The sequence below is a fragment of the Sander vitreus genome, chromosome 14 (genome assembly GCF_031162955.1).
Source record: "Sander vitreus isolate 19-12246 chromosome 14, sanVit1, whole genome shotgun sequence".
Taxonomy (NCBI): domain Eukaryota; kingdom Metazoa; phylum Chordata; class Actinopteri; order Perciformes; family Percidae; genus Sander; species Sander vitreus.
Window position 1 is genome coordinate 11,795,301 of NC_135868.1, and position 23,861 is coordinate 11,819,161.

Genomic DNA, 23,861 nt, shown 5'->3' on the forward strand with positions numbered 1-23,861 from the left:
TTCACAAAGGAATGGTAGTCATGAGAAGAGCCCCTGTGTCTGCCAATGCTACATTTAGAGAAAGTAATCACTTGGGACATCAGCCACTCAATACCATTACGATAACAATACAACAAATAGTACACGATACTCAAGGGTGGAATAGTGTACAAGTTGGAGAGAAGACTGATCTTTGGCTCAAAATCTAAATTTATGTAATTCAAACAGAGTTGGTGCCTTTGCTCTTGATTGTTCTTCGGCCGCTTTAGGTTCCTCTTCAACTTCTTCATATTTTCTTCTATAGGGTTGTCATCCAAAAGGGGTTCATTTTTTTTTTGACAGAGCCCTAAAAAAAAAATTCAAATCAAGAAGAACTTGGGTCTTTCCATGAAAAAAAATAAAAATACTGTCACCTTTTGGAAAATAAGACTAAGCACACATACTTTGTCTCAAATGCTCAGGAGTTACTCAGCACGTGTAGTGCAAGAGAGTCCATCTGTACTTTACAAGCTTCAAAAGTCTCTCCCTGTGGCCAGCACTGGGCATGGATAACTGTCTTTTTGAGTCAGTGGTTTCATCCCCACGGACTGTCTTCATTGTAGTCCCTGAAAAAACAGCCAAAAGGACTGCCAACAGCAGTCCTTTCATGTACTCTCAGTGCAACAATAGCAGTAATGATGGGACTAGCAATGAGAGGATTGAGAGGGACGTCACTTCAGAGTTTGACCGTACACTCTTCTGGACATCTGGCAGGATTACCACTGGGTCATCTGCTTGAAGATGGGAGATAAAGAAGACACATTAGCACCACATATTGACACCCCAAAGTAATCCTGAATGTGCCTAGATTGTTTTATGGTCAGGGATAATTAGAAAGGACGCATGGTTGGTCAACATACCTGCAGGCAGTCTGTTGGACGGGTTGTGAACCCCACCCCCAGCTTCAACTTCAGCCCCACCTGTGCCTCCTTTAGCCACTCTGGCTTCTTGAGAGCCTGAAGGAAAAGAAGAATGCCTTCAATTACTCTGCTTGGGTATAGCCTTACAACTATCAGAACTGCTCTCCTTACAGCCAGAAATGAGTTTAAACTCACCATCAGCAGCTACGACGTCCACCCTGAGCCTGAGGCACTCCTGTCCATGGTGGTGCAAAGGTTTGGCTGCCGGGAAGAAACCACACAGGAGTTAACATCCTAACTAATGCACTTATACTCCACTGGCCCCTTAATTCACCTTCATGCATGCACCCACACACAAACACTTGGCAACAGACAGGAGCATGGACAAAGCTTAGGAAGCCATCTGTGACCAGGCAAAGTGTGTCTTGTCCTGCAGTTTATCTAATTACAGCCATGGTCGGTGTGACAACACTGCTTGCTCTTTGTGGTTACAGTCTAGCAGGGTAAGTGTTGAATAAACCTGGCAAACTCAGCCGACACCCCAGTTAAATGTCCATGTTAGGCTTAGGTCCAGCATATCACAGTTAGCAGAAAAACAGCAAAAATGCAGAACTTTGCCCTCAATTCCTTCAGTCAGTCAGTCTAACACCAGACTGAAATATCTCAATTCTAAGATTGCCATGATATTGTTCCCATATGATGAATCCTATGTATTGGATGGGTTGCCATTACATTTGGTACACACATTCGAGTCCCCCTCAAGATTAATTGTAATAATTTTGGCTATATTGACACTTACAGATATAATAGTAGCTTTCTCCTTGGCGGAACTCCTTTCCCAGAGTAAACGGAGTAAAACGCTGGAACTTTTCCGAGAACTTCTCAGGGGCGTGAGGAGCAAATGGATGACCACACTCCCAGCGCATCTGGTCATATGATTGGGGCTTGCAGGATTCATAGTCCTCGCGCTCCACCATGTAGAGCACGTATCGCTCAGCATCCAGCAATGGCACCTCACCCTGAGGGTAATGGGGGCAAACGATGTCCAGGTAGTCATTGAGCTTCACCTCCACGGTGTAGTCGTCCCAGAGAAACCTACAGGGAGGAGGCAGAAGGGGACGGTTATGCAAGCGGCAGGAGACTGATAGCCGTGGTTATGGCATCGGAGCAGTAATAAATATAAGCCTCAAAACCTGTGATTATATATTGATCGGCTACACGCCAGCGTACAACAGGGAAATCAGAGGAAAGACTGAGAGGCCTGGGAATGAGAGATAGAGAGCAAGAGAAAGAGTTTGTGAGTGAGGATACATGTGTGTGTTGGAGTGGAATGAAGAGGGGAAAACGCAATAAGGGGAAGAATGATCTGCAGAGAACATGTGCATAAATATGGATGAACGTGAGACCAGTGTAGCTGCTGCTACTTGCTGCCGTGTTGAGTTAGTAACGAGTGCACATTGATCCCACGTCCCACAGGAGTTAAATGATGTTTACAGAGAAACATTAGCAGTCAGCCTGTCAAGACAGGAGATGAGTATCGACATCTGCAAAGCTACACACCAACACCCACAGATAAAGAGGCAGAATGCATGATTACAGATTCACTTTAACAGAAGCAGACACACACCAGAGTATACTAAAGATTGAGATAAGAGTAAAAAGTCACATGTTTTAAGCCATTCATTAGGGTCAGAGAGACAGGCGGACACATTCAAAATGAGTCTGCTGACGGCCTGTAACCATCTCCCACCACACTCCCTCTCATTACAAATAGAGAGACACAGTCAGACTGTCTGCCTCCCCTCATCTCTCCCTTCCCTCCTCCACCCTCTCCACCCTCTTTATGATGTTCTTCAGTAAACTCTCCCCTTGGACGTGGGTCAAAGAAGCACTCGCAGAAATCTTATTTCAGCATGCTTCAAATGTCCCCACAAACACCATTTAATTATTATAGAAAGACTTAATATACTCTGAGGCAGTTTAAATTAGCTTTATCTCAACTGTCCGTGATTCCTTCCCCCTCCTGGATTTTCTTTCAGAGATATTATGAGTTTATCTCCAGGGAATTGTCACTAAAAAGGTATTTCAGCTTTGTTCCCTTCCCCCTGACTGAGTGACTGCTCCAAGGGCGGCTCACAGCTAATGCTCTCTTCTCAGCCAAAGCCATCTATCACCAGCCTAGAGCAGTAGCTGGCCGCTAGCAACACACAAAAACTCTCACACACACACACACACACACACACACACCCACCCCAGTAATTCCCATCTCTCAACAACCTAAAGCAGTAGCTACCTACTATTTGCACCCATCCACCCCGCCCCTCCCCCCAAGGCAATGCCTATCAGTTTACCATCTACTACTGTTCTGGATCACCAGGGGTTCTCCGAGAATGGATGAAATTTGACAGACTTCAATATTTTCACAACACACAAGAAGAATGTGTGTCTAATATAGGGTTTTGTTGCTTTTGCAATGAATACATGAATGGTTCATCAGGTTTTCAACAACCCCAAAAAGTCAGGCAGCCAGTGTGAGTTACGGACCGCTATTTAAATCAGATCTACAGATCTCAAAGACTTATGAGTTCCCAAAAGCCTGCAGGGTGCCAATCGGACACCTTTAGCACAGAAAAAAATAAAAAAATAAATAAAAACCTCACAGGAGTAGATGTTTCTTCTAGAATTTTTCTCATAAACCCCCTGAATGTAACAAGCAGCATTTGGGGAGTTTGTGTGACAAGGTCCATATGTGTGACTAACGATCAAAGTGCACAGGCCCCTGTCGCTGGTTAGCTGCTGTTTTTGGCCAGGGGTCTCCCTGGTACCCCCTGGTAAAAAGGACAGACGCTGTGGCTCCAAACACCGGGCCCTGACTCCTGCTCCCCCCACCCCTTTAGCCCTCTCCGCCTGACTGCATTACCTCAATACTGATGACCAGATTAGCCAGCAACACCATTACAACAGCAGCACGGGCCCATTAGAAAACAACCACCTTTTCAGTATACTGATGAAACTTCCATCTAACTGGGCTGATAATAGTGTGCCCCAGCCAACTTTTGGGGGTGGGGGGCAATAATTATCATTTTGCCATGTTCCAGACAGCTTAGTGCTTATCTGCAGTTTGCCTGCCACGCTCTGTTTACCAGATTGGCGTTAAAGTGTTTTTTCCCCCTGCCACTTTCAATTCTAGTCGAATCGATAACACTATTGAACAAACACTGTTGTCTGCTTTTGCCTGACAGAGTTATCACCCCCCTGCAAACACACACAAACAAACTCCCTATACCAATCCCTCCCTCCAAACCCGGATTACAAACTGGTTGTGGTATGCTCCCAATGTGTTCATCAAAGGGGGGGGCGAAGGGGGGGTGCAATTAAAACACAAAAAAGGGTATTAAAGTTGCCCTGGAGGGGGTAATTATGCCCTCCTGCTCCCCACTTCGCAGCCCCTTTTTCGGGGGAGGCAGAGGGCATGAATAGGCGTGGGTGTGGGGGGTCAAAGGGCTTGAGTTGGACTTGTCTTTTGAAGTTTCTCAGTAAAAGTATCTATGAAAGTGCTACAGTTTCTTTATCAATGCCACCGTTTCATACAGTGTCTCTATTCACAACATGGCTGTGCTGATGGAATACATCACTTAGCAGAGAGAACAGTGGCTGAATACACACCCGGGGAGGCTGGTCAAGCCCCTTTTATTAATGGCAAATAGTTTTGATTATCCTGCTGCCTTTTGTTCCCCTCTAACGCCGATGCATTGAAACGTTCCACATCATCTGCTTAATTAACTGATTGGAGTAACACACTTCAAAGAGAGCTTAGGCATTTGTGTGAAAAGGTTTAGCTGACAAAGTCAAATCATGCCACCTTCACTTTAGCAAACAAAATCTGCCCTGTTATTTACACCACCAGACTGTATCCATCTCTCTGCCAACAGGACGTCTGATTTATTCCCATTGTTTATCCAAGGATGCCCTCTTTAAATGACAGCGATGCTTGAAATTTTAGCAGATGTAACAGCATGGAGGAGTTGTATTCTCTACTTAAGGATGATTTGTTGAGGTATGGCAGATATGCAGCAGGGATTATGTGCTTGTGTGTCTGTCTTAGCTGGAGACGTTTAAATGTGCGACTGTTTGTGTTGGAGTATGTGCGTGTTGCGTCTGTAGAGCTCTGAAGAATCTGGGAGTGTGTTTCAGTCATGATAAGGTGGATAATAAATGTCAGTAATGTGTGTATGTGAGCGCACAGTCTGGTGAAAATTAGACTACAGGCTGTTCCGGGCCACTCTTCCTCCCTTCCTAAGAAGGAATTCCTGATTTATTGGAGCCTCTTCAGGAGCAGGAGTCTAATCTCTCTTCTTTAATCTCTCTGGCCAGCATTTTGCTTTCTTCTCCACCTATAGCCCCTCCTTTCATCCATCCATCACCCTCTCATCTCTGCACTCTATCGCCCTGTGGAATGCTGGACCTCTGATGTGAAGAGGCCGCAATGTGGATCAAAGGTCGGACAATCGCCAAGTCAGCACCAGAGAATTTTATACATGAACAGTCAGCAAGAAGGGGCCTTGTGCATTTCAAATTCTATAGACAGGTGCTATGACAGGAACCGCTCTCTTTAAAAGATCGATTCACAACTTTTTTAAGGCCCATAAAAGGCAAAGGACAAACCGCATATATCCACCACTACATCTAAAAACAGGAGCTCTAGACTACTTAACCTGTGCTGTCACCCAAACCATATAACCATGATTATTTTCCTTCTGGATTTTACACACGCCATTAATGCGAAGTAAAAGGTGACTGGCCTGCGTCACAGATGAGTGAACCGGAATGTGGGGACCGCCTAATCGGCTCGTCCAAGCCTGGATTATTGGGTGCTGCAGAGGCTCAGCTCTGGTCCATTCATCAGCACCAGACCCTGCCTAATACAGGGGCTTAAAGTGGACAGGGAGGCCCAGAGCGGGGGCTGAAGGGCTGGGGACAGAGTAAGGGTGAAATAGGCAGGGTGGAGTATTTTTTCCATCCCTATTGTTCTCATACAGAGAAGGGGTATTACTTCTTTACACTGGAGTTTTGAGTTCAAAAAGAGACATATGAATGTGTATGTAAAAGTGTGTCCATGGTTGCAGAGGGGAAAGTGAGAGGTGTTAACAGAGTAACACAAGGGAGCCTTTCTACACGACTCCACAAGGGAGGTGGCACATCAGATGGAGGTGAAGCCTTTTAGAGGTGCATCATGAGTTTAGTTAAGACAGACTGTTTAATGTTCTTGCTCAACCTCTTTTTGTTTGGTCTGTCTATCTATTCATCCATCAATGTCACCCGTCCCCTCCCACTCTCTGTCCGTCTTTCATCACTCAATAAGCAAACCAGATCCTCATGTTAACTCTGTCCCTCCCCCACCGCAGACTTGCAAAACCAATCACAAAACAGTTCCTGGTGGTATTCCAAATATGCAACTTTCTGACCCACCGTTCTGCAGAGCACATTGTAGCGTGGGTATGCTGGGGTTGTCATAGAAACAAATATGGTCCAACTCATTTTGCTCCTATTTTTTAACATAATATTTCAGCTTTCATTCTTTGCACCGTTTGACTTTTTGTCATCCATCTCAGTCAGATTTCTCCCGTCTGTCATTCAACCTTTGTCTGTCCGGAACATTGGTCATTCTGCTGGCGTTCCTGGCTGAACTTGCATAGCTCCTTCTGTCACCCAGCAAAGTGACAAAGCTTTAAGTCCAGCAGAGAAATAATTGGCTGATTCCACTGCAATAAGAAGGCTTAGATGAATATATATGCTCTTTCCAACTGTCTCAAGCTGTCCCCTGAGCCATTTGTATCTTAAAAAGAAGGGCCAGAACACAAAGGTCACCACTGACATCACATTTCTCAGGGGGCAAATGTCTGTACAAGAAAATCGATTTTGCTGGATTGATTTCCACGAGGCGACTCTTTCATACTGATGTTTCTTTTTTTCTGCAAACACAGTCTGAGGTTGTGGCTTAATGAATTCCATGGGGAAACAATGTGTGAGTACAGGCCACAGTTAATAAATTTATTTTTTATTTATTTTTTTAAATGTAGTAGTAGTAGTAGTAGTAGTTGTTCTTGTTTACAGATATCCAATAGTAATAATTGCAATAACACAACTGACCTCTAGGGGGTGGCAGTATTTGCTGTGGGGATATGTTTACACACTAGCCTAGACATCTAACAAACAGGAGAAAAAAGGAAAGAGAAAAACAAATGTTACACAATGACCCTTATTTACACAACAAAACAATGGTTCATTTTCAGAGATAATATCTGACTCTTGCTATCTCATTCAAACAGATACAACGCTGTTGAATGTAACCAAGATTTGACAAATAAGTTTAGGAGGACACACACTATCTCTGCCTCACATACTATGAGAATGATAGTGCAGGCTCCACTAATTAATCATAAATCTGTGTACTAATGGAGTTTGTCTTCCTCTTTCATTTTTGTGTGGGGGTTATAGAGTTGTGAAGCAGCGCAGAAAGGAGGAGCAAAGTGGAAAGGAGAGAGGAAGTCTGCTGCGAAGATAAGGTAGAGACACGAGGATGGGCAGGGGGCAGAGAAACACTGGCGGGGGTGACACTGATCAGAGGAGAACCCCAAATAGAGACACAGAGATTTGACAGCAGCGCAGGGAGCCGGATCCCAAATCATCCTCAAAGCTCGACAGTTGAGCACATCCCTCATAAAATCAATCACTATTAAAAATCCCTAAACAAATAATAGACCTATTCTCAGAGTTTGAACAAATTTGTTTCTCATACAAGCCTGGGAAATTCAATCAACTCCAGACTTTTACAGTCTTGCGTGTGTTGGTGTGAGAACTGTATTGTTTATTGTGCAGACAGGATACGCTGTTTTCCCGGGAAAAGACGTAGCCAGGAAGTGCAGCACTTCACAGGGAAATACACAGCAGACAGCGTGCAGACTTTGGTAATGCCGACAGTTAAGTTAAAACATTTGGCCTGATTCTTTATCTAGTGCAGTCAATAAAACAAGCCCTCCCGCCCTTGACACTGGCAAAAGTGGGAATATCGAACAATCAGTTTTTGGAACTCACTAAGGTAAAGTCTTCTTACAGACTGTATAAGATAGGAAACGTGTTCATAGGTTATAGGTTCAATGCGCATTGAACCTATAAGAGGCGATTACCATCCATTTGACCATCTCAGAGTTTTGTCCCCAGATTGATTTCACCAGACAGATTACAAGGCCAGATTAAGGGTGGTGGGAGGGGACAGACAATGCAAGAAAAAGACAGATTAAGATTTAGAACTTTACTGAATAGATGTGGTGGTGGAGGGGGTTAGAGCATAGGCTGGATTAGGAAGTGAAGTGGGAAACATGCAGTTTTTAAAAAAGGAAAGTAGCTTCGGTTCAGATTAATTGGAAATCGCAGCAATCCCATATCTGTTGTGGTCACACAATCACATCCACTGACTACCCAATCTTACTCTTCATCTCTCAAACATGTGCACACTCACGTGCACGGAAGACAAACAGACATGTAAGCCACTCCTACATGTATACCTTTGTTTTTTTTCTTCATTTAAGTCCTGTCCTTACATGGTTTGAGTTCTCAGAGTGGCTTTACCACTTTCACTGCTTCAGCAAGACACTCAAGAAGAGGGGAGAAGCACACACAGACAAGAGGGAAAAAAAAGAAACAGGTTTGCTGGGAAGACTAGAGTGGCTTTTCATGGGGAGATAGAATAAGGAAGCTTTAAGAAAAAGCTGAGGGAGGGGGAGCGTGAAGGAAAGGGCAAAGTGCCTTGTGACGGATCGCCATGGGTGCCAAGAACGATATAAAAATTCCACACCTCTTAGCATGCTTCCCTCCTTCCCCCCTGCTCCGTGAGCCAGAGTTGGAGGTAAGGAAATAATAGACTGAAAAGGGACAGCTTGTAAAGTTGAGATAAAAGCTGGTGAAGGAGTAAAGGGGACCGAAAAGACAGGAGGGGGAAGAATGAGAGTTTCCCAGAGGCAGAGCCATGGCCGTGTGAAGAGGGGCTGGCCTGAGTGGCAGCCAGTATTCAGGGACCACCGCCGTGACAGAATGACTGACAGATTGATAGAGGCTGTGCCACTTCATCACATAGCGAACTCTGATCCCAATTGGTCACACCAGTTACTATTCTCTTTCTGTGGCTCACCGTGAAGACTATTCCCCAATTTGTATGGGAAGCATCACAAAACACCCATATTGACTGGGTAAATACCACAAAAAAAACTTCATGTGGGTGAAACATGCCTTAAATACCTCCCTCATTTGAGTCAACACAGCACAAAAGCATATTCAATTGAATTAATTAAACCACCGCACCAGCAATGGTAAGCTGAAACGATCTGGAAGTGTTTTAACAAAATCAAAAAGCTGATTAAAAAAGGCATAGCAAAAACCAAGACTTCATGGTTAGAACAGATTATCTTAAAAATGGGTTACCAAAAACTGAAAAGGTGATGATGAGGATGATAGTTAAAATAAACAGTGGCTCAAACTTCTCTCATGAGAGAGCCATGAAATGGTTAACAGACTCGCAAAACTGGAGACCCAAGAACAGAAGTTGAAAAGGGAACTTTGCCAAGAAGAGGGGGAGGGAGCTGCTGGAGAGAGGGGGAGACAGGTACAAAGCAGAGGAGGAGAAGAGGAGGAGAGGGGGAGGTTGGTGGTCTACTCATGCTCTGTCAGCAGGGAAAAGGGAGGAAGAAGCAGTGAATGAGCAGATTATTGCCTCACATCGGAGCTGTAGAGTCCAGAGGGCTCCTGGGATGATGTTAGCATCACTCACAACTGTGTGACATTATATATATATATATATATATATATATATATATATATATATATATATATATATATATATATATATATATATATATATATATATATATATATATATATATGAGACTGGGGTTAATGTGTAAGAGAGTGTGTGAGTCACTCGAATCTGGTGATGTGAGTGCTCACACACATATGCGGGCTTCTGCACAGACACTCCCTTCACAAAAGACACGTACACACACTGGCATGCAGGGACCCGAACTGACTGGGCATACTAGGGAGCCTCTTTCTTGGAATCAAACCGGTGCTGTAATTAAGACACATTAATCAGACACAAAAGGTTACAAATAAACGTTAAAGTAAAAACACACACACACACACTCTGAACAACGGGATGGAACAACACAGAGGGAAAACACATCTCACAAGAGAAAAGATGGACGTCAACACGCTGGATCAAGTAATGGGTCAGAGGGGAGAGCAGATTACCGGGAATGATGAAAAGTACCAAATGAAAACATCTCAGAGACTCTGTGCTTTTTCTGCGAATACAGGATTAAAAGTGATCAAATAGAGAGATTTAGCACAGTCATCCGGGGGAAAAAAAATAGCAAGTGCAAAAGGGCGGATTATCAGTAGCCTGCGCATGCATGCATATATATATATACATATGCATGCATGCATATATATATATATATATATATATATATATATATATATATATATATATATATATATATATATATATATATATATATATATATATATATATATATATATATATATATATATATATACACACACACACATATATATATATACACACACACACACACACACAATCATGGTCGTTCCACGGCTGGGAACACAACAAAACGCCTTTCCATCTGGGACTTTATTTCTTAAATTGAGTGAAAGGTTTTGTCGCTGTAATTGTGACCTTTCTGTAAATGATGTAGCTTTAACCACAGGGTTACAGTGGTTGTATTTAAGCTTGTGGGAGAATATTTGAATATCTGGGTGTTTGCAACCAAGACAAAGCATCTGTTTGTACAGCAGAGAGAGCGTGTGAGCCCAACACTGATTGATTTAGATGGCGTCAGTTGGTGTGATTGAGTGTCCTAGTTTGTGATTGAGTGATTGTCTGCCAGGAGTTTGGTTTGTGCTTGCCTGTCCGATTGAGCAAATGGGTGGGTTTGTGTGTGGGTGCATGTACAAGTTCATTTGTGGTGTATAAACCTAACCCTCCTGGTACCCCTGAGCCATTTCACCCCAGCCATCATCAAACATAATTCTAATTGACCCCCACTTATTCCAAATGGCCCCTCGCCCCAACAATTTCAGCTCCAATTTCTTCTCCCTGAGCAATCCATCTCTCTCCCACAGCGTGACCTACTGGGCAGGCCTCAAGTTACCTCCTCTGTCATACACCATTATTACTCGTCTCACCACCTGAAATATGAACACCCCTATGTCTCCCTGACAGCCACGCAAACCCCATGTGATATCTCTTGATTTAGGATCTGCTGCAAACTCCCACTTCACACAAAAGGTTAGGACTCTGTCAGATGGGGAGGATATTGCAACTGATATTTCAACACGTTGTGCTGCGAGTCAGACCTGTAAAACCAACACAAAAAATATATAGAACTCTTGAGGGAAAAATCATCCCCTATAAGATTTCAGGCCTTTGAATGAAGACACACAGAACCAATATAACAAATTCACTGACTTTTAACAGTGTATTTAAACTGAGTGCTGCACTGCTAAATTATTGCTGCACTCCTGCAATAAATAAACTCAGAAGACAATGCAGAAAAGACACGTGTGCATAAAGAGTCCAAATAAGATGTATTTTAGTAGTATCCAAAAGGTCATACTCAATCATGTCCTGAAATGTAGAAGAAGAAAAAAACCCCCAAAAAACCAAAACATTCTTGCATTTCTCTGTCCATGAAACATACATTCACCTTTAAAGGAGCCATCGCCTGAAAAGTATGTGCTATTAGCTCACTGTCAGTTCACAAAGACAAATAGATGCATTACCTGGTGTAACTAATCCCGCTGCATACACAGGTATTGTGAAACATTGTGATTAAATCTGAACAGGTTCGACAAAGTATTACAGGTAAACAGCCAGATAATAACAGGTTCGAGCCCAGAAATGGAGGGAGGAAGGGAGGAAGGGGGCGAGACTCCCAACTGTCTTGCATTATCATGACAACAGCAGCCAGTTGCTTCCATCACAAATTCATCACAACAAGCTCGCTGAATATGCATGAGTTGCAAGTATTCAAATGCATCGGAGTATGGATCATAATGATCTAATCGGCACTGAGAATTAGGTTAAAAGTCCTTGTATATTTAAAACACTATGCAACTTTGTGCATTGATAAATAAAGAAGTGTGCAAGGGTGGGTTCAAGAGCCCTAAATGAACAGGGGAAAACACTAATTAAATGAGATACTTACTTTGAATTCGTGCTGTTCCAGTAGACGCTGTGTCGCTCCGCTGAAGCAAACCAGGCGCAGACGCTCACAACGAAGCCCACAATCCAAACCAAATCCATGGTGGAGAGGAGTGGAGGCGTGCAGAGAGGAAACAACTCAGGTAGGTTGAGAAAAAAAAACCACCAAAAAGTTCACCGAGAAGAACTTGTCCGCGCACCTGGAGACTGCGCGATTAAAAACACTTTACGCATGCAGTTGGTATACAAGAAAAAAGCAAATAGATTCGTACAGGAATAAAAACTGTAGAGAGGTATGAGCAACTCGACAAATCCGTAGTGAATGAACGCTCGAGCTGCGTGGTGGCTGGTTTTGTGAAACGCACACAGCCGCGAGCCCCGCCTTTTCTACCGGGGGACCAATCAGAGGGCTGTCCGAGAGACGCGAGTTCCGCAGGTTTCTCTGTATACTGTATGTATGTTTACGTGTTGTACACGTTATTACAAGCCCAGCATGTACAGTATGTTGAAATTGCCCTGCAACATACCATTTAGAAATATTTTTCTGGATTTCTTTGGACAGTTGAATGTGTAATTCTTTAGTACCCTATACTTTTAAATTCTTTCCTCAAGGATTTTACCACCTCTAGAAAGTTGATCAGATCATGCTCTGAGAATAGCTACAGGTAAAACCACAATGAGTCACTGCCTTTATTATGTTGCATATAAACAAGTGTTGTAAAACAGGAAATCACTCATCATTTATTCATATGATATATTTTTTTTAATGTTATTGGCATGTTAAGTAAACATTTTCATTGCTCGTATGAAACATAAATTCTCTCCTACAGGAGAGACAAAAACATGAACACTTAAAAACACAAAATACAGCCTAAAAAATACCATAGAGTTATTTAAGCAGCTCTCTGCACATTGTAAATGAATCCTGAACATTAAAAGCTGCAAAACATTATTTTATTGTATTTGTTGCTAGGCTATTGCATTTCCTTGTAAAGTTGTTCCAGTTATTCATTCCAATGTCTAATTTAAACTGTTGAGTTTTTCTCCTGAGCTCTTATCCATCACTGAAGTGCACCACCCTTGCTGAGTACTGTATCTGGTGTGTTTGCGCAGTTATTTCTTTTTATCTATCTTATCTACAGGTTTTCTATGACTCTTTTTCACTATGTGTTCATTTGTAATATCAGCATGGAAGTAAAATCCCCCTTAACTTTGAATATGATGGCATTTTGAGCCTTTGAAATCATTTATAAAATGTCAAATGTAGATAGTCAAGACTGTACCGTCAACTGGAAGCATTTAACCTCCATGCTGTTAGATACATTGTAAATCCCGATTCTCATTTTCTGTTCTATTGACAAGGATAATCTGGACTGCAAGCTGCTTGTTCAGCCTAGTGAGCCATATTGCCAGAGGGGGAGTTTCAAGCCTGCTTCTGCTTGACATGGCACTTTATTTGCTATGCCTGCTTTGCAGCACAACAGCTTATAAGATATCAACAAAAAGTAAAGAAAAGTAAGTAAAAAAAGGGGCAACCATTCTGGATACTGTAATACATTCAAACAGATAACTGCACATAGTTTGGAGGATTGACTCCATTTTAGGACAAATATATATATATATACAAAATATTTAGGGATGTGATCAGATAAACTCTGCAGGGATTTGGTCCATATTTAAGAAAGCAGTGAAGGAATGCAAAGAGTGCGGGATAACTAGAATGTGACACTTAATCTGAAAGGTATCCCATTGCACATAAAAAAAATGAAATAAATCAGGTATTCTTACAATATATGAGGCTATGTGCAGCCCTGAGATGGAGCCTTTAAGATTTGATGTTTTTGCTTTAGGTGATCTCATCTAGACTGGGCTGGCCACAGGAGACAGTGCATGAAATGTTAGAAGGTTGCGGCTGTCACAGAAGGCCCAACGTTTTCGCAAGATGATTAAACTGTCAGGTAGACTGCTGATTGCAAATCAACAGTTTATCTGACAGTTTAATTGTCACAGTGCAATTACATCCCACTCATCTGGTGCTCCAACCAGACTAAACAACTACTAATATCTATTTTCATCTCCTGTCCGACTCTGTGCTGTGTTGTCCTTGTCTTTGAATAATCACCTCTATGAGACACCCACACTATTTCGTCAAGTGTTTTACATAATGCCTTTATTTTCAGTATTTACATTATGTAGCAAAAAACTCAAGTGGAGTTCTCTCTGTATATTACAGGCCATATATTCTATGTTCACTGGTTCTGAGTATTCAAAGTTCAGGCAATTGTCATTTAAAAAATTCTGTCCAAACTGACAAACCATTTAAGATCTAACAGTACAAATGCAGAAAGGCACATATATATGGTAATTGTGTGCTATTCAGTGTCAAGCAGGTCGTCCTAAATAATGTGTTTTGTATTCATGAAGAGTGCTCATCCCAGTGGATCAATTTTTTAGAGTCCAATTGTTTTTTCTGGCTCAGTGGGAAGATAAAAGGGTTAGAGAGACTGCCAACATAATTGTCATTTGCATTGCAATCGAAAATTGTTGTGGAAAAGCTTTCGCCACGCCACAGACATTTATGTCAAAACTCTATCAGGAGCCAAATGAGTATACCTTTAATTTAAAACCTGAAATACTGAATGAGTAAATAGAAAGATGAAGTGGAACGAAAGGCTGCAGCTCAGCCCTGATATATGTATTTTCTACAGCAGACAGACACACACAAACACACACGCATGGATCTCTGCAGGCTTGCACGTTCACATAGACACAAACGCAGTCGCGTATACACACATAAACACACCCCTATCCACCTCAAATCCTGACAGAATTTGCACTGAGCCTGTTCTGCGGCATGAAAATAAGATATAGGAAAATGATAGGGAAAACCTTTTCATGTAGGCATGGGAACTTGACTGTCCATAATTTGTTTTTGTCGACCATTTCAACCAGAGTAATTAGATGATGTCATAGAGTTGCACTTTCTGTGATCCTGAAAAGAGAAATCAAAACTCGATAACTTTTTCACTCCAAAATCTCTGAAAATTATAAAGAATATATGCCACTGTATGGGAACCACCTACACGTGGGACAGTTCTTATAACCTGCTGCATGATTCAAATTGTTTAATATGTTATCAAACATTAATGTGCAGTGAGTCGCCTTCTTGTGTTGAAGCTTGTTGCCACATTCTTCCTTCTTGCTCTACAGCATGGCCATTAAAGGAGAGAGAAGTGTTTGGTGGTGCCTTCGCTGTGATGTTAGCTTTAATGACAGACTATCATCATCTTCCCATCCCCAAACAACACTCCACAATCTATTTAAATAAGAGAACTGTGTTGGCGTAAACTGTGCAGCAGCCCAGCAGTGCTCGGTCCAGTCAGTGTGTGTCGCATCGGCCTCCATTGTTAGTCAATGCAGCTCCTCTGCAGGAGTTGTTCCTAAACCTATGAGCTCTTTCTTTGCAAACAATGGAAGTAAAGTGTATCCTGTAATTAGCATTGCACAGGTCTACCTCCTCTTATGAAATAGAGATGCAGTAAAGGTAGCTTAACCATCCTACCAATAGTTTGCCTGTAAAAAACAAGTTTGTTCATGGTCTTGTTTTTGTCTGCACAACTGTTGATTTTCCTTTGACTTTCCCGAGGCAATAGAAGTGATTAGCAAAGTTAAGTTAATGATTAGGTGGAGCAATTTTAAAGCAAAACAAAGGTAATCAGTAAGTAACCCTAGCGTTACAGCAAAGAGATAAAGTGATAAGTGCCAGCTCTTAATTAACTGTAGTTAATTATCAGAGGTAAACAAAGAGGTGGTTGATTATGCATAGCCGTATCCAATGATCAGTGTGTCAGCTGAGAGATTGGAGTTCAGGAAAGACTATTAAGATTACATCATAGCAAGTGGCCTTGCTGACAGCCAGGCAGTCGCCGTGCTTAGACATTTAGAAAGGCACACACATACACACACACATACACACACACACACACACACACACACACACACACACACACACACACAGACGCACAAAAATGTACGCCTGCATACCCACCGTACAAGCCAAACTGAGAGACAAAGAGCAGCTGAGAAGGAGGCGGATGAGGAGGAGGGTTGAGGAGAAATGCAAACACAATGTTAGATAACGAGAGTGTAAGACCAAGAATGAAAGAAAAATTAAGGAGGCGTGTGAGATGAGAGTGACAAGCTTAAAAAATATGCACTTAAGAAGGACAATATGCAAAGGAGGGATATACCATGAGGCAACAATAAACATGTTTTCACCTATAAATGATGCAGAGAAACCTTTGGGCCAGTAATTAGCAAACATGTTACCTTTACTGACCTGTAATTATGGCTCCCTCCCTCGGGCAAATTCAAATTTTAGAGGTGCGATGCATCATTTCCCTCAGACTGTCAAAAACGAGTAAGTGGTGTCTGAGATATTGCAGGTGACTCAGAGATAAACAAATGAACAATGCAGTGCCTTCTCTTGGGAAATGCAGTCATTTGGAAAGGCTGGCTAGCAGCAGCAAATAGAGGCCTCATCCATCCTGTTCATCCAGCATTGAGCAGTGCAAAAACACCAACGATTCTACATGTGAGATAGAATTCGACAGGAAGTGTAATAACGAGGAGGAGATAAGAAGGAGGAAGGTTTAAAATAAAGGTGAAAAGAGACTTAGTGTGTAAACATAAATATATTTGAGGCAAAAGTGAGTGCAGAGAAGAAGCGGAAGCAGGGACGGATGCCAAATGAATAGGAGGGGGCCGGCGAGGACCGTGAGAAAGATAGAAATAGACAGGAAACAAAAAAGGACAGAGGGATAGAGGAGAGGCACAAGATTTAATAAGATGTTCAGATGAGGAATAACTTACAAATACAAAGAGAGGGTGGCAGGATGCGAGAGTGAGGCTGGAAAGGTGGAACAAGATAATAAAGAGGAAGTGAGGAGACGTATGAGTATGATTTAATAAAGCGGAAATAGATTATTACTGTATTTACCACAGGACATTTTGAGCAGAAGGAGAAGGAGAAAATAGCAAAGATAAGAAAGAACGTGTTTGAAAGCATAAAAGACATAGTTTTCAAGAAATAAATTTAAGAAGACAGTGAGAAACAGAGATTTATTGAAATGTGAGTGGGGAGAGAGATTTAGAGGGAAAAAGATGGAGAGGAGTATGAGTTAAGGTAGGCAGGCTTTGAGAGATGCTCACTCAAGAGTTTTGATCTAAAAAACAAAAGGCAAAAACATTTGAAGCAGAAAGAAATTTGTAGCTAAGTGGTGTGAGAAAGGGAGGGGTGACGGGGGCTTGCATCGAAGTGGGCAGGTGGAAGAGAGAGAGAAAAACAGAAATTGAATAGTGGAATGCAAAAGTACTTTTTAGAGAGATACAGACAAACGCAGAGAGAAAGAGAGGGAGAGATTGACACTCAAATGTAAATAGGGAGAGGAGGGTAGGCTGGATTAAATAGCCGCACACTGGTGGATTTCTCAAAAGCCCCTTCAATATGTATGAGGGCAGTTCCATAGACTCCGGCAGCCACAAACAAGCGACAGAACAGAAAGGAGAGAAGAGCAGCTACGCAGGTTGTGTTGAAAAGAAAAGAGCTCTTCTCCTGTCAGCAGACTTTACAGTGTGTCCAGGGAGTCTGAGTCCAGAGAAAGGGGACCACCCAGAGGCTCTGTTTACCATCCCCTGCTATTCCTTGACACAACAACACAACAGCCTGGCAGTGTATAGGAAGATCAGCGTGAATAACCTGCCCAGCTAAATTACGACGACACGCCAAAGCACAATTACATCATTACAGCAAATACAAGACTGTGAAGTGAAAAGGGAAAACAAAATCATATCGCTTGGTAAACAACCCAGCACCACATTACACTTATACAATGGGGTTTTAAACAGAAAGCTCTAACAATCTCACAGGGGCCAGGTTTGCAGAGCCTTGTTTTTTTTGGAAGAGTAGGCTAGATGCACCTGATCCCAGAGAGGAGTCAACATAACCAGATTTGAGAGAGAACAGCATGTACCCACGCTGTCAATTTCAAGGAAGCCCAAGCCGTCCACGTTTGATCATTACCCCCTGAAATATGTTGAATTGAAAGTGACATGCTCTGCCTTCCCCCAAAGAGCAGCGATCTGTCCAAAGTGCCCAGACCTTTTCAGCACTGATAGGTCCTGGGCGCCGAGAGAGAGAGGAGACATGGGCAGTTGGCATGCCCAGAATTTGTGCCGTAGTGACTGTCACACTGACAGCAACAGCAAGTGACACCATTGCTAAGAAGAGGTTATACTTTACATACACATTTGCTCTACGGCTGCAGTGGCATTGCTGCTGATTCCTGCTGACAGATGGGAAGTAGTATTCATGCAACTTTCTGATGTTTCCTTTTGCAACTTGTTTTGCTGATAGTGTGAAAGATAGAGCGTTGTATAATTGAAGATGGTTTGCAGAAACATAGCAATAGATGGTGTGAAAAACTATGCAGTGACAAGGTCTAGATGTATACACACTGAGAGACAGTGTGGTAAATAGATGGCTCGGGGCTTTTCAGCTGAAACAAGATAGTGTGAATAAAAAAGCTGCTGCTGGAGGAGCCCAGAGATAGTGGTAAATCCAACTGACACAAATGGTGAGCCTGTGTGTATGCTGAAGATGGGTTTACATAAGTGTGTTTATGAATGAGCAAAGAGTGTGCATATGTGGTCTAGGGCTCTAAAGGGAGGAACTGTCTCTGCTGCTGTGTCCCTGTGTGCTGTGCCAAAAAAATCTGCTTAATAGCAATTACTCCACCCTCCATTCAAACAGGCACATGCTGCTACTTATTACTTGAGGAAACAAGTGAAAGACTTTTACAGCTTCTGACCTCGCTTCCTTTTTTCCATATGAACAGCTGTCCCTCTGCCACGGCACACTCCGCTAGTCAAACCTCTCTCTTTCTTAAGAAAATACAGAATAAGAAGAGAGGAAATGAATTTTATTGCCCCGTTTTAACTCCCTCTGCTTAATGACACACTCACCCTCAGCGACTTCTGCTTTCCCATTACTTAAAGAGAGGAAGGGAAAATGAATTTTACAGGCTTTGGTCCTATCTGTCTCCTCAGACACCCCCTGCCTCCCATCTAAAGTGGCACACTCCACCACTCTCTCTCTTTCTCATTACTTAACACAAAGATTGGAAATGAATTTTACTGCCCATGCCCTTTCTTCTCTCTTCAGCACCACCCTGTAGTTACTCATCCACATTGCTCTTATTGTCTCTCTCCTTTGCAACCTTAAAGAAGGAGAAAATCAATTTTACAGCACCCTCTCCCTCACAAAGTGGCACACTTCAGATTTTTCTTGTTTCTTCCCTTTCTACTTGTTCAAAAAAAGAGGGTCCAAAATCAATTTCTTGGCCTCTGCTTCCATTTTACAGCCCCGGGCCTTCTCCAAAGGAGCGGCACACTTCATCCTTCTGCTTCTGCAGCACTGGCCTCTCTCTGAAAGCCTCACAATGCATTAGCATACAGGTGGTGTCTTTTGTCTCCTTCTGAGGCACACTTCTGCTCCGTATATGGCCAATGTGTCCACTTTGAACGCCGCCAGTGGAGGTATTGTGAACGGGCCGAGGGTATTAAAAGGTCACTTAAGATAACTGGCCCTTCTGTTGCCACACCTCCTCCGACACCTCGCATAGATAAGGTGAAGCTATTAGTCTGGAGCTGAGATGCCCTTTCCCTGCAGCCCCACTTCTGTGTGAGCCCATTCAGCAGTATGGGGAGTGTGCAGGGTTACTGAGTTTATCTGAATGTCCGATCTTGTTAATACAATGTTAAAGGTTTGAGCTTAAAATGTGAGCACCCATGTTTGACCTTCCACAGAATTTATTTTTTATAAAGAAACATTATTGTGATTATAGTTATTATTTGCATTTGTTACACTCACAGAGCACATTTTCTACCCGGCAGGTCACAGAGAGCACTGGCTTCAAAACACATCTTTTGATTCCTCTCCTCCCCCAAGACGTGCACTGTTACCGCAACCTTTTTTACATGACTACACACATATCTGTTGCCCAGATGCTACCCAGCCCCCCATCCCCCCCATCCTCCCTGCCTCCACCATGCCTCCCTCCTCCAGCTGCCTTGCTCCACTTGTGGCTGCTGCTCCAGCACCCTATTCATTAACAGCTTCTTAATGCTCCCAGATGGGACGACTGTAATTTATGGTGGCCTCAGTGTGTTTACGTTTGTGTGTATGTGAGATTGTGTGTATGAGTAGGTGTGTTTATTCATAAAATCTATGCATAGCAGGCACATTTGTTTATATGTGCAACTGTTCAGAACCAATGGAAAAAGGGTTATTTTAATTAGACTACGCCTACAATTGTTTAGATCCATTTTCCACACATTTGCATTCGCTCAAGAGTAAACTGTGAGCATATGCAAATATGTTTGTGCTGATTTCCATTTTCGTCCTTTGTTTGACTCGAGCAGAAGCACGTATCACTGGAGGGCAGAGTAAGGACAGCGATTAAGGCACATAGTTCAGGTTTTTACTTTGCTCACTCATCTAGGGGTTCGTCTCCAAAACTGACCTCAGCTGGAGCAATAGAGTTTTTCCATTCTGTTATTCTCTCTGCTGTGTACCACTTCGCACTCGGTGATGCTGAATTAAGATGTCATGAGCTTGTGTGGGAAGTCCCCTTGTCCACACAAACATTAACATGTGTGCGCAGTGTGTGCGCGTGCACGCGTGTGTGTTTACGTGTAATTGTTTGGATGCTCCAATGTGCATATGTAACTGACTGATGTTCCGTGCCCAAAACCTCAGCTTACGGATGCTGGCACGCTCACTTCTTCAGATTGCTGAGTATCGATTTCCAGCTTGTCTCCAGGAAGGGAAGGGTGGAGGTGGTGGTGATGGTTGTGGTGGGTGGGGGTTACAGAGGTTACAGCAGATTTGTCGGCTTTGCTAAGGAAAGCCTGTTTCCTAGAAATGTGGGAGACAAACACACACAACACTCGTACAAACAAACACACCGGCAGTTCTCCTTGCCTAAACACAGCGCGCACATACTGTAAAAGCCCACCCGCATTTGGTTACAGTGTAATGTACACATACACACCCATAGATACACATAAACATAATCATGTGCACTACACTCAGAATGAAACACACACATGACAAACTGCTGTGTTAAGAGGGAACTTTCCCCTTCTTGACTCTTTGACCATGCTGCATTTCCTGCACATCTCTGCTGCCAGTCCAACAGAACTCCACACACAGTAAAAATAACCCCTTCGAGGGCCAGTCAGCACTCCCTGGGGCCCACTCTGGAAACACAGGGTGCCCACATAGCCTGTTAGTAGCACCATTTCTATTTGCAGAGACGAGAGCATTGGGTAACAGTCAGACTCCAGTGGTGGGAACGGTGGCCTGAGAATGCAGCAAAGCATTGTGGGAAGGTATCTTTGGGGGGTTTGCGGGGTCTAACTGTTGCACCTTTGAGCACTTATTCCTAATTACTCCGTTTGTGCTCGACATTTCTAATGGTTCGCAGACGTGACACACATGTGGCGACACAGCGAAGAGGCTCAGATGATGGAGTGGTACATGGGGACACTCTACACACCAATATCCTGCCCGCTCATGGCTGCCGAGCAAGAAAAACAGATGGAAATGAGCACCAGCACACTCCAGCAGACGTGTAAATATACGTATACACACAGATGTGCATACAGGTTCAGGGACATGAGCACAAAGGCACAAAGGCTGGAAGGAGAACAAACACAGACAATAGGATTTTTGGTAGCATCCACACTCTCTTTAGCACGCATGGATAGGCTGTCACATCCAAACACACTCAAACACACACATGCATACAGGCCAAGTATGTCCTCATCCTCAGCATGCGTAGATAAGTATATGTGTGTGCATGTGTGTCCTCTACAAATCGACCACAATGCACAGCTGGCAAGGAGAGAGAGACCCGAGTGTGTCGGTGTGGTCAGGTCAGGGGCCCCATCTCTCTCCACTTTCTCCACTGTCCAATTTCTCTCTGCCTTTTCCTCCTCTTGTCCTCCCTTGTTTTTAACATCGCCTTCCTCTCTCTTGGTCACATTTTGGCATGTTCATCCGTCTGTCTGCCTGGTTTGTCCAGACGCTGGCCATTCCCAGGTTTCTCCCAATGCAAATATACAAACACATGCAGATGGAAAGTTAAGAGAAAGAAAGAAGGAGAAGACTTTCCTAGAACTGCAGAGACACACACATTTAGAAATGTAGAGATGCATACATTTTGGACAAACCTAAACCCAAAAATGCAGATATTTTTATTCAGTTGTACAGCTCAGTTCACACGCTCGCAATAATCATCCAACCACCCTCCACTGGACATGTCTCTCGTGTGAGTGCTGACCACATTACAAATCGTCAAACAAAACACTCACTATGTAATACCAAACACAAAAGACCACAAAACACAGAAAAAACAACTTAAGTAAATACAGTCATTGGTCATGACAAAATAACACAAAGACATGGGGATGTCACTAGGAGACCAAACACAAACTGGAATATCAGTGGAGAGTTCAGTCTTTTTGGAAAACAGGTCAGTATGCTTTTAGATCAACAATAACCCAACGAAAATTCAGTACATATTTATGGATGAAGCATAAATTAAAAGACTTTTTCTTAGAATCTTTTGTTGTTTTTGGCACAGAGGATCCCCCAGGCATGAGGGGATGTGATTTATTCTTTAAAAACTGTATTGACATGACAGAGAATATACTAATCAAATTGAAAGGACTCAGCACTGCCAGTGGCGGGGAGGCAGCGGAAGTAAAATGGATGGAAATGAGAGGTCCAAAAAAAACGGTTCAATTCATCTGTCAATTTTGTGAAAGTGTTGGGTGTGACTGTAGTCAACAGCAGGACTGAACCAGACACAAGCAACTGGCATGAGCTTTGAGCACAGTTTGGACATGATGCATTGACATGTGTTTTGTGGAAAAATGAGGGGAGTTTTCTTCCTTTGCCAAGAATAATTATCTTTGTTTTTGTGACGGGGTAGAAATTCAACCAGCTAAACAGTTTGCGGCAAAAAGGATTTCAAACCGAAAAGTATATTTGTTGATATAATCATGAGCGTTGATAATAAATCATGTGCCTCTATGTAATGTAGACAAAGTGCTAGTGCGTACAGGCATGTGTATGAACATGTGTGCATCTCGTGTGATTAAATGTCGCTTTGGCTGCATTTGTGCACGTTTGATGGCTGTGTAAATGGCCAGCAGCACCTTTGCATGAAGAACAAACACACCTGAACACATTCAGCTTGGTGATAACAATCTTTCATCTAGCCTTTTCACTATCTTTGTTTTTTTAAAGCAGAGAAACCTGTGACGAGGAGATCCTTGGATCAAATATAATTAGCCTGAACATTTGGCTCAAAGCTGCATGAAAGCAAGTTAAAAAGCAAAGTAAAAGATTCCTAACTGTCAGAATGATTTATTCTCATCCAAGCGTGGTTCAGGGCTTGCCAAAAATGTCTTTATTTCTTAATTGAAGAATGAAATGACCTTGGGAACTAAAATAATGAGTTGTGTATAGGGATACTTTCACAGACAGCAAAATGATGTGGTCACATCTACATGAAGAGAATGATGTCCCACATGGAAACAAAGTGTCCTCAGCAACAATTAGGGTGTATGTC

General features: G+C 42.7%; 1 protein-coding gene across 2 annotated transcripts; it reads right to left on the bottom strand.

The window, feature by feature from the left end:
- Positions 1 to 306: 306 nt before the first annotated feature.
- efna1a (ephrin-A1a) lies at positions 307 to 12,481 on the bottom strand. Of its 2 annotated transcripts, none has more exons than XM_078268062.1 (5): positions 12,164 to 12,481; positions 1,678 to 1,973; positions 1,074 to 1,139; positions 879 to 974; positions 307 to 749 (listed from the first exon to the last, which is right to left on the bottom strand). In XM_078268062.1, exons 1-5 carry the CDS (start codon positions 12,259 to 12,261, stop codon positions 634 to 636), a joined length of 672 nt encoding a protein of 223 aa, XP_078124188.1. In that variant the 5' UTR covers positions 12,262 to 12,481; the 3' UTR covers positions 307 to 633. The 2 variants fall into 2 exon arrangements, with proteins under 2 accessions (XP_078124188.1, XP_078124187.1); XM_078268061.1 differs by having other exon boundaries at positions 307 to 752.
- Positions 12,482 to 23,861: the final 11,380 nt, after the last annotated feature.

Bases quoted from the DNA above. Each gene is read 5' to 3' on its own strand.
- efna1a (XM_078268061.1), bottom strand. From the start codon at position 12,261: ATGGATTTGGTTTGGATTGTGGGCTTCGTTGTGAGCGTCTGCGCCTGG. The intron at 1,974-12,163 runs GTAAGTATCTCA...TCCTCCCTGTAG, and splicing joins TGGAACAGCACGAATTCAAA to GTTTCTCTGGGACGACTACA. The intron at 975-1,073 runs GTGAGTTTAAAC...CTTTTCCTTCAG, and splicing joins GGACGTCGTAGCTGCTGATG to GCTCTCAAGAAGCCAGAGTG.